Raw genomic sequence first — 11,069 nt, 5'->3', positions numbered from 1 at the left:
GCAAATGAATTGTTGACGTCTATAGCCATCAATGGCAGTGAATGAGTTAAAGGGGACTTATTTAAAGGCGCTCCATTTTTTTGTGGTAAATGTTATAAGACATAGCAGACAAATATAACAAGGCTTGATTTTGATTTCTATTTTTATTTATTTATATTACATTGTAATATTCAAGACAAAAAAATAATAATTTTAAATAAAAAAAATATATAAAAAAGACTATGGCTAAGAATTAAATGTTCAAAATAAGGAACATAAATAAAATTATTTTCATTTAAATATCGGTTGTGTTACATTCTAGAATCATCAACACATACTGTATGTGTGAGGGGGTACTCATGGCATGACAAACAGGTGTGGGGATACACCAACCAAAAAAGGTTTAGGATAGAACCTCTATTTTACAGTGTGTGTGTGAGCGAGAGAGAGAGTGAGAGGGAAAGTGAGACACGCACCTACTGAGATGGTGTGTTTAATTTCCACTGAAAGTCCTAGAGCCGCTCCCAGTACCATCTGTGCCCATGTGCTTCATCCTGTACATGTTAAAATACTATAGTCAGTAGCCTACTTGGTAATACTTATATGGCAATAACAAATTTGATACATGTAGACTCTGAAACCACTTTCTTCTAATCTGCACCCTGCATTACCTGGTCACAGGTTTCTTTGCACATTGTCAGACTTTACTAATACAAAATGTGTGATGATTGATATTCCTGGCAGTAAGCAATAATACAGTTGCACTGATTTGTTCTTTATTTTCATTATGGTCACAGTGAGCGGGGAGTTCATATGAAGGGTACATGTTATATATAGACCAGAGGTGTCCTCAAGGGCCCCCATCCTGCATGTTTTAGATGATTCCCTCCTCCGACACACCTGATTGAAATAATCAGCTCATCGGCAAGCTCTGCAGAAGACTGATAACAGTCTTGATCATTTAAATCAGGTATGTTTGGAGTAGGGAATTATCTAAAGGATGCAGAATAGGGGCCCTCTAGGACTGCAGTTGGACACCCCATATAGACAACTAACCATTTGCCCTCACATTCACACCTACAGACAACAATAACACGCATATGTTTTGGAATGTAGAATACACACACTAAACGTGAAAGCTGCTGCTGATATAATCAGAAATTACAAAATCGATATACCTAAAAAAAAAAGTGAGGATCGTGTTGGTTGAGACAAGAACACACAGGATACAGGTTCTATTCCAGTATAACATGTCTTATGACATTAGTGGAAAAACGCACATAAAAGCCTATGTTTGTTTGTTTGATTTGCATCATTTGCACAGATGCCCCATCTTTATGACACTACCTTTAACAAATTGACATAACAGTTCTGTGTTGACATAACAGTTCTGTGAAGTACAGTGGGGCTTTTTTAACCTTTGTCTTTTTGGAGTGATATCTATTTTTACAAATGTATTTTTCACTAATCTTTCAAGTAATATGTGAGTTTGTCACGCAATTGTCATTCTAGCGTATTCATGAAAAAAAAAAACATCTGTCTAATAGTGTACATACATACAGAATGTAAAAATTAGCGGTGTCGGGCAATTAAATTTTAATCATAATTAATCGCATGACTTCAATAGTTAACTCACGATTAATCGCACATTTTATATCTGTACTCTAGTCTAAATTGACATCTGTCTCTCCATTTACATAATTAAAAGAACACACCGCAAAAAGTTCATTATCCTGCATTTTATTAGATAGCGTGTACAAACATCAGTGCAAATGTCAATGACACCTGATTCCCAGACTTGTGTTGGGCGCATACTTGTATATACAGCCCATCATCTAAGCAGCAATAAAAGATGTTTTTTTGAATCTTGATTTAATAGAAACAGATGAGCGAAGCAACAAATGATTTTGTATCAAATGCTGTTGAAGCAAAATTTGTACATCCCTTTCACAGTGTTTGAGCTACTCTAAGCAAGTACCTACTAGAAAACCCCTGAATAAAATCATTCACATTTTTGGAAAAAAAGCTACAGGCCGTCCACCACCTCTGGTATGACGCTCTCATCTTCATCTACATCCTCATTGACAGTTTTGCCAACCAGCTTGAAGATGTCTTCAGCGGCGACGCCCATGGGCTCGGCCACCTTCACTGCCAACATGTCCAGACTGAGGACAGTTCCTTTGGGGATCTTCACCTTGGCCACCACAGACTTCCCAAGCTGAGGAAAAAGAGCAAGTCATAATGATTTACTTTTTGAAGCAAATGCGTATTATTCTGCAATAATCGTATTTGTTAATTTTAAAGGGGAAGTTACCCCCCCACCCCCAATTTGACAATATGTTCTAAGTAGCCCCACTAGTCTAAATACGGTATTGTGGTTATAGAATATGAGTTAAGCAGCAAAATCCAAGCAGTTTTTATCAATATCAGAAGGCGGCCATTTTGCCATTTGCTGTTGACTGAAAATGACATCAATGTTGCTAAGGTCTAATAACAACCAATCACAGCTCAGCTTCAGAAAACAGGTGAGTTGTAATTGGACGTTGTCTGAGCCCTGAGCAACTGTCATCACTGTTGTCAAGTGGCAAAATGGCCGCCCCCTGAGATGGATAAAAACAGCTGGATTTCGCTTCATAGCTCATATTCCACAAATGTAATATTAATCAGAATGTCATGTTTACACTAGTGAGGTCACATATAACATATTATTGTCAAGAAATGTTTAAGGTTGACTTCCCTTTTAAGGGTATGTTCCCGCCCACTATTTAGAGAAGTTGAGTAACAGTATCTCACCTTTCTATGGAATGACTCCTCGCAGCACAACCTCTTCTTGAGACCACGTCCCAGTGCGAGCTCCACCAGTCGGACGGAACGAATCATCTCAGCCAGTTCAGAAGGCTCCAGAGAAGCCGCATGGTCACTTCCCCTCCAAGTCTTGTCCAGTGTCACGTGGCGCTCTATGACCTTTGCCCCCAGAGCAGCCGCTGCCACTGAAATACTGATACCGGACTCGTGGCCAGAATACCCGATTGGGATGTCGGGGAATTCCTTCTGGAATTCCTGTTTAGACAAGCGGACAAGAAAAGTTAAGGTGTGCTTCTACCGCATCATTTCATTGAATTGCACTCATTTTCCGTTTTATTTACTGTGATCACTCTGAGGTTGACATCTTTAGGTTCAAGAGGGTAAGTGCTGGTACACTGCAGGATGACCAAGTTTTCATTGTGCTCCTTCACTGTCTTGTACACCCGACGCATCGTCTCAATGGACTGCATCCCGCTGGACACCACCATGGGACGTCCTGACACACGCACGCACACGCACACACACACAAGAGATGCATAATGGACTGGCCAACATCTCATTGTTAGTGCTTAATATGACCACTGTCATGTCACATGTTACAGAATAAATCACAATTTTGCACAAAAAAAGAGCAACGTAACAGCACACGTGCAACAAGTCAATTATTAGGAGAAATTCAGAGTCAATACTTTATGTATTTAATACTATGACAAAAACAAAAATATAAATAGAACATATCGTACTCACCAGACCAGGGCTGTACGAAATTCAGAATTGAATTAAGAACTAGAAAAATTCCCGCGGAAATTTTGAATGGGACTGCTGACTCTTGTAAATGAGCTGAACAGTTTAAAATTTAAACGACTGGAATCGGTCAAGAAATGTGGAAGTTAACCATAATCAACATCAACTAAAAGTATCTTACTGTCCCTTTAAGAAACATGCACATTCACGCACGCACATTTGACTTGGAGACGTCACGCACCCACATTCCATTGATATTGTATGAGAGACGCACCCCTCGAACAAAAGCCTCTCACGTCTTAACGGTTCAAGATGCAGATTCAAGAAATGGCTCGTTAGAACGGCAAGGGTTTGGGGAACACGAGCATGTTCTCACTTTTTTAATCGGATGAAAAATGACCAAATGAGAGCAGGTTGAAAACTTGGAGAAAAAAATGGAGAGAGAAAGACGCCTCAATTTAACATTGAAAAGATAGGCGAGTTTGTCCGACTTGTCCTCGCTTAAAGTGAAAATAAAGGTACTAAATGTCACCTTAGCCAAATAAAAGTTAGTTTGTCTGAAAGAAGAGACTTGTCACTACAAAATGTGAGAATTTGATGTCTAGTGAGCAAAGATTGTGGCCATGGTGACGAGTTGAAGTGAAACTTTTGGAAATAGCCCCTGAATTCCAATTCAATTCTTGAATTTGAATTGAGGTGACAAACAGGAAGCAGATCGAGTTGCAATTGAAAATCGAATTGCATTATGTAGTATTGAGATTCACAGAAATTCATGACTGTGTCCCCATGCAAAGGGCTCTCTTGAATAAAACGGCACAAAACTGCTGAACAATCATTTTGAGCAATACCCCCCTATAAATTGATGTAGTATATTTGTCCTGCATATCATTCCAAATAAACAAAACAAATATTAGGCCAACTCATGTTAGGCTACAGGGTGGAAACGCAACAAAGCCATGTTTACCAGTCTGCCATCTTGTGGTGATATTACAAATTTAAAAGCATTCAGGAAAAAAAAAAAAGTCAGGAGACCCCAAAATTATATGTTTGTTCAACCATTAAAATTAGGCTATATCCTCAATGAGTCCAAGCCATTTTCAGCACTTTTACAATACTTTGGTTAATAATGTGTAACGCACACGTGGATTTGCATATTCTCATATTTTTCATTTTTATTTATTCAATATTTTTTTTAATTAATGTTGTGCGATTCTCTCTCTCTCTCTCTCTCACACACACACACACACACACACACACGCACACACACACACACACACACACACACACACACACACACACACACCCACACACACACACACACACACACACACACACACACACACACACACACACACACACACACACAATATTTAAAATGCTCACCCCCACAACCCCCGCTCCAAAAAATGTCAAACCAACCAATCACCTTTCTTGGCAGCCATTTCCAGATAAGGGAAGTTATTGGTGTCTCCTGAGCCCACTTTGATGAAAGGCACGTTAATTTCATGGAGAAACTCGACCGCCATCTAAAAAGTGCATGCAATGGGTAAGTTATAACTTCAGAGTACTTCAAAACGTAAAACCTGCTAATAAATAGCATAATGTATAGTAGTAGTATTAGTACCTCATCCATCGCAGAAGCAGTGAAGAAGATCCCCACTTCCTTTGCATATTTCTGAAGCTCCCTGTACTGTTCGTGGCTAAACTCCAGGTGTCGTTTGTGTTCGCCATAGGTGTCACCCCACGAGTTTTTGGTTTTGTAAGGGCGCTCTAAAGCACGTTTGTTAAACTTGTACTGCAGCTCACTCTTCTGGAACTTGGCACAATCCGCACCACAGTCCTGTCAAAGTAAGCGCATTTGACATTTGTCTTGAACTATATTGACATCCAGATACATGAGTTAATCAGCAATTATTTTATTTTGTTACCATAGTACATTATGTATTTAAACAATCAGATCAAAGCAGGAGCGCTGCTAGGATATGTCCTGGGGCACTCAAATGTCTTTCAAGTAAAAGGCCTTTATTGACAACTTTTACACCTTTGAGTGCCCCAGTTTTCTCTTTTTTGGAAATATTTCATGTATTTATTTGACATTTTATGCTTAGTTTCCACTGATACTAAATTTCAGTAACTGCTGTAAACACATACATGACAAATGAATACTCACATACAAACACACGCATGCACACTCACTCACACACAAATCATGAATTAAATTGTTGCAGTCAATAATGAACAGTGCATAGCAAAAAAAAAAAAAAAAAACTGTCAATTTTTCAATTATTACCTTTGCCATTTTGATCATTTTCTTGGCTATCTCAATGTCTCCCTGATGATTTTGTCCAATTTCAGCGATAAAAAAACATGGATGATCCCCTCCAATCATCCTACCTGGACACAGCTCAAACTTTAAAGGCATTTTGCTAACAGGCAAAACAAGTTTAAGAAGAATTCTAAGCTTGAAGTGTAATGAACTGGAGATGTACCAGTGCCAAAGAAGGTCGCAGATGCGTTGTAATTGCCTATTTATGCCAACAATGGGCGTAGTCAAGTTTTCAAAAGTGGGAGTGGTTTACAAGTTTACAAACTGTGCTGTTATGTGCTTCCAAATAGTGTGTCAACTGTAATTTTTGACTGCCAGACATTTTCAGAAACGGGTTGTCGCCAGTGCCGGCCGATTTAAGCATTTTGACTGATCTTTCAAGGTCCACAGAAAATGTTGTGTTTGGACTATGAAAACACACATACTACCAAATGAAAGATTGGACTCTCATACTACCAAATTAAAGATTGGACTCTCATCTTTGAGTGCAGTCTTTCTTCAGTTTCACTTGTCTGTAACGACTCAATTCAGGTTCCATTTGGTTTTGTTGTTCTTGAGTCTTGACAGTCTGTGCACTTTATGTGTCATTTTTTGGGACCCTGTGTGACAGGTCACACGTATCTTGGCGGTTTGCCCCCATTCTGAACACTGGCCCATCACCATCGCTTGGTAATGTTTGTGTTTCTTGCTCTGCAACTTTTACTTACCACAAACGTCACTAACGTCTATAATAAGGTATATATGGAATAAGGTATATACGGAATAAGGTAAAAACAACATTTTTCTGATGAGTCTCATCAGAAAAATGTTGTTTTTACCTTATTCCGTTCTTCAGTAATCAACAATAGAAAATGGTTACTTTACTTACTTTTTTTTTCCGGGGAATAAATAGCAAGTAGCAGACTGTCATCGCTAGCCCGTGAACCTTTATGACGTCGTCATAGCCGCCGCGTCAGCGCTTCCAACTTCGGCGTCAACCTCGGAGTCACCATCATCATCATCGTCATCAATGTGCTCTTTATCGTTGGTCGATGTCTTTGAAAAAAACGGCTCGACCGTGAGCTGCTTGCAAGCGGCCGCCATTATGGCTTCTTCAGCCAATGTCCCCTCAACACTCTAGCCCCGCCTCACGTCTTCTACTGACGCCCACCCAATCTTGTCAAAAGAGAGTCATCGCTGCCCTCTAGGAGCCAAAAATAGTCATTAGGCACAACAGACTTGCTGGAAACTTTCACTACAGATGCCGAAGAACCGGTTCCCTCTACCCGTTTCAAAAAAAAATTGGATGACGTCTTTTAACGTCATTGCTGGCCCTGCGTAGGTTTTTACTTGACGTCTTTTAACGTCAGTGACAGTGAAGACATTTAATATTTTCAATTTGATGTTTTACTGTTTTTGAATTTACTTATAGGCATATCAATGTGATATAATCATGAGTGTTTAAAAAGAATACAGTGGAGTAATGATTTTGTGAACTTTATTTTATCCTCTCACCCTCAAAGCTATTGAAGATAGGAATGTGCATGATGTTATTTAGAGCCTTTTGGCATTAGAGACTAAAAGTCTGGGGTTAGATCCTAATTGCATTTCTCCCCCAATCAAGAAGGGGAACTGTATAAAGATGTCTGTTTACCATCAACCTTACACCTTTGTTCAATCTAGGAGATGACATGTCTGCCCTTTGTTCAATCATGAGCCAGGAGGAGGAACCTTTTATCTTTTTTGTATAAATGAGTCGATGTTCATACAATTGTCACACACTTGGAATCATCACGTTGCATTCTGATGTGATATTCTGACTGTGTCTTTAGAGGCCTCTAAATAAATTCTTGCAGGAAAACTTCTTCATCAGATCCTGAATACAATTATTTGGACACGCAAAGATTACACTTAAAATAGTAATCAAAATATTCCTTCAACAGTGAAAGAGCTAATTGAGAGACATTTATTGGGTAAGAAAATTTCAGAAAGAAAATTATAGACGTTAGTGACGTTTGTGGTAAGTAAAAGTTGCAGAGCAAGAAACACAAACATTACCAAGCGATGGTGATGGGCCAGTGTTCAGAATGGGGGCAAACCGCCAAGATACGTGTGACCTGTCACACAGGGTCCCAAAAAATGACACATAAAGTGCACAGACTGTCAAGACTCAAGAACAACAAAACCAAATGGAACCTGAATTGAGTCGTTACAGACAAGTGAAACTGAAGAAAGACTGCACGCTTCAGAGACAGGAAAAAACAATCAGGGTATTTAAATGAATATATATACTTCCCTCTCCCCAGCCACTTCAACCAGCTCCTCCGGCGGGATCCCAAGGCGTTCCCGGACCAGCCAATGCTGCACGAATCTTTGGATGAAAACAAATTTGTGCAAAACCCAGCTGATTGTTGTGTTTACGCAAAAGTAAACAAATGTGAGAAAGTGATCATAATGATATTGTTTGATGGCTTGATTAGGCCTATTGTAATGAAAACGTGAAAGGAATGGGTAAACAAATAGTAGTCCTACCTAGGTATCATTTTGAACAAAGTGACAAGTGTATAAAACTGGCACAAAGAAAGTATGCTGAAAAACTACTTCAAAGGTTCAACATGCACGACTGTAAACCATGAGGGACGCCATGTGAACAAAAACTTGACTTGGGTCAACCCAAAACATTTTTTGCCAATAATATGCTCTATGTAACCTAGTCTAATCACGTTATTTTGATCAGTATTACATTTGTGGAATATGAATTAAGCAGCTTAAATCCATCTGCTTTTATCCATCTCGAGGGGCGGCCATTTTGCTTCTTACTAACGAGTGAAAATGACATCACAGTTGCACAGGACTCAGGTAATCACAGCTCTGCTTGCGAATCGTGGCTTAAATAAGAACATAGATGACTGGTCATTATCTAAGCCGTGAGCAACGATTATGTTATTTTCAGTCGACAACAATTGGAAACATTTAAAAATAATAATAATTTAAAGAAGAAGTTATCACAATGTTTCGCTACACCAACAGTAAAACATGTCCTAAGGTAATGAAAGGGTACGAGTGACAGCAGACTTTGCTTCACAAACTTGGACCCCAACCATACAGTGATGCTGATTGGACAGCTAGCTGACGCTAATGACAGATGAAGCACAACGTGATGCTGCTGCTGCGTAGTACCACTCTGCCAACAAGCAATCATCCTGCTCATATATTGTATAAAAGCAGCAACAACAAAATTGAGATTTATTGAGAAATCCACACAATGCAAAAATGAAAACAACCCAACAACCTAGACTTGCCCAGGCACAAAAATGTAGATGTGAGATCAGCTAAGCTAATCAATTAGCTTATTATTAAGTCGTTTATTGACATAAATATATACTATTCATCTGGTTCATCTAAAAACAGATAGACATATAATTGAAAGTATATTTATTCATTTTCATATTTACATTTGTGTGCCTTTCATAGAGACTCAACTGGGAGCCCTCTTTTGACAAGCCACTACAGGCAGGAGCCTCAGTTTAATTGCCTTTGAGCTTCAGGAAGTTCCTGCTCATCTAGCTTCCGATTTCATCAAGACAAATGAAGAGGGAAGTGGGTGGTATTGGAATGGAGACCTCTGTGTCACCATTGTAGCGGTGATAATGGATCCCAATGTGACGAGGTAGCTAAAGAATGAAGCGAGGTGGACCTAAGATTGATCCCTGGGGGACATCCAGTGAAATCACTCAGACATGCAGACTTGTGGTCAGGGTTGGGGAATCCTGGTCCAGAAAGTAAAAACACTGAAAGAGTTTAGCTTTAGTCACAGTTGCTTCTACTCAACAGGTGAAGATGAGCTTGTTTACCTAAAATGTGTCTACTTTCTCTACTTGTTCTCCATTCATCAAGATTAGCTCATTATTTCTTGTGTTTACATGCAGGATCTTGCACACGTTGACGTTGGCTTTTCACTACTCACTAGCCTCTTTGTTTTGTTCTGCGTTTGGTTGATGACAGCTATATGAAATTGTCTGCATGGTCTAATTCAGTTTCGCTTGAGTTGCGCACATGAGAACTTGGCGCAGCCCAATCCAAAAAAACCTGATTAATATTCAACATAATGGGAGATCGGTAGCAACGGTAAGCCGCAGAACCAGTATGGCGGAGAAGGGGTCGAGAGTTGGAACTTTGCTGGAGACGGGGAAACCAGTTTGACTTCGTAATTAGCTTCAGACTCACCAGCAGGTTGGAGCGTTGGGGAAGTGCCTCACTTTGCGTTCTAAATAAGCAGATTGTTTAAAATTGCTGCATCAATCTCTAATGCTGAATGCTATCTGAGGGGAGTGGTAATGGGAAGGTGGAAAAGGGAAGCTGTAGCGGTCGGCAGGTGTATTTTACTTTCCCGTAAAGAAGTTGTGGTAGATGGATAAGGAAAGTAGCAAATAAAGAATCATTTACATTGTGACTCATCTCTGACCTACCCAGTGGGTTCTATTTAACTGAAATAATTAAAATGTCTATTGAGGGTAACACTTGTGTTAATTATACAATTTAAAGTGGAAGTCAACCATAAACATTTTTTGTCAATAATATGTTATATGTGACCTCACTAGTGTACACATCACATTCTGATTAATATTACATTTGTGCAATATGAGTTATGAAGAAAAATCCAGCCATTTTTAGCCGTCTCAGGGGGCGGCCATTTTGCAACATGCTGTCGACTGAAGATGACATCAATGTTGCGCAGGGTTCAAGCAAAGGTCAATCACAGCTCACCTGTTGCTGAGCTCCGATTGGTTGTTACCTGAGACATGAGAAACATTGATGTCATTTTCATATGACAGCAAGTGGCAAAATGGCCGCCTTCTGATATACATTTAAAAAAAATGCTGGACTTTGCGACTCATCTTATATTCAACTAACACAACATCTACCTGAATATCATATTTAAACTAGTGGGGCTGCATAGGACATATTATTGTCAAGATTTTTTTTTTTGGGGGGGGGGGCTTCCCCTTTAACTCTTTGACTGCCAAAAACGTTAAATGACGTTAAGTAAAAACCTACGGAGGGCCGCCAAGGACGTTAAAAGACGTTCTCCATTTTTTTTGGGGGGGAAACGGGTGGAGGAAAGCCTTGGCCAGCTGTGGTGAAAGTTTCAAGCAGATCTAGTTAGCCTAATGACTATTTTTGGCCCCTAGATGGCAGCAATGACTCTCTTTTGACAAGATTGGGTAGGCGTCGG

At 39.5% G+C, this 11,069-nt stretch overlaps 1 protein-coding gene and 1 long non-coding RNA gene across 2 annotated transcripts; one reads left to right on the top strand and one right to left on the bottom strand.

Annotated features, from left to right (window-relative positions):
* Nucleotides 1-1,703: 1,703 nt before the first annotated feature.
* Nucleotides 1,704-6,049, bottom strand: LOC144055446 (N-acetylneuraminate-9-phosphate synthase-like). The gene is made up of 6 exons (XM_077571412.1): nucleotides 5,819-6,049; nucleotides 5,153-5,368; nucleotides 4,955-5,054; nucleotides 3,126-3,280; nucleotides 2,773-3,039; nucleotides 1,704-2,197 (listed from the first exon to the last, which is right to left on the bottom strand). Exons 1-6 carry the CDS (start codon nucleotides 5,948-5,950, stop codon nucleotides 2,006-2,008), a joined length of 1,062 nt encoding a protein of 353 aa, XP_077427538.1. The 5' UTR covers nucleotides 5,951-6,049; the 3' UTR covers nucleotides 1,704-2,005.
* LOC144055447 (uncharacterized) lies at nucleotides 4,996-10,286 on the top strand. The gene is made up of 3 exons (XR_013294881.1): nucleotides 4,996-5,074; nucleotides 8,140-8,270; nucleotides 9,308-10,286. It is a non-coding gene; the product is annotated as an uncharacterized LOC144055447 (long non-coding RNA).
* Nucleotides 10,287-11,069: the final 783 nt, after the last annotated feature.

This window comes from Vanacampus margaritifer, chromosome 7, assembly GCF_051991255.1.
Source record: "Vanacampus margaritifer isolate UIUO_Vmar chromosome 7, RoL_Vmar_1.0, whole genome shotgun sequence".
NCBI lineage: Eukaryota > Metazoa > Chordata > Actinopteri > Syngnathiformes > Syngnathidae > Vanacampus > Vanacampus margaritifer.
The sequence above is the reverse complement of the archived record's forward strand: the minus strand, read 5'-3'. Positions and strand labels throughout refer to the sequence as shown.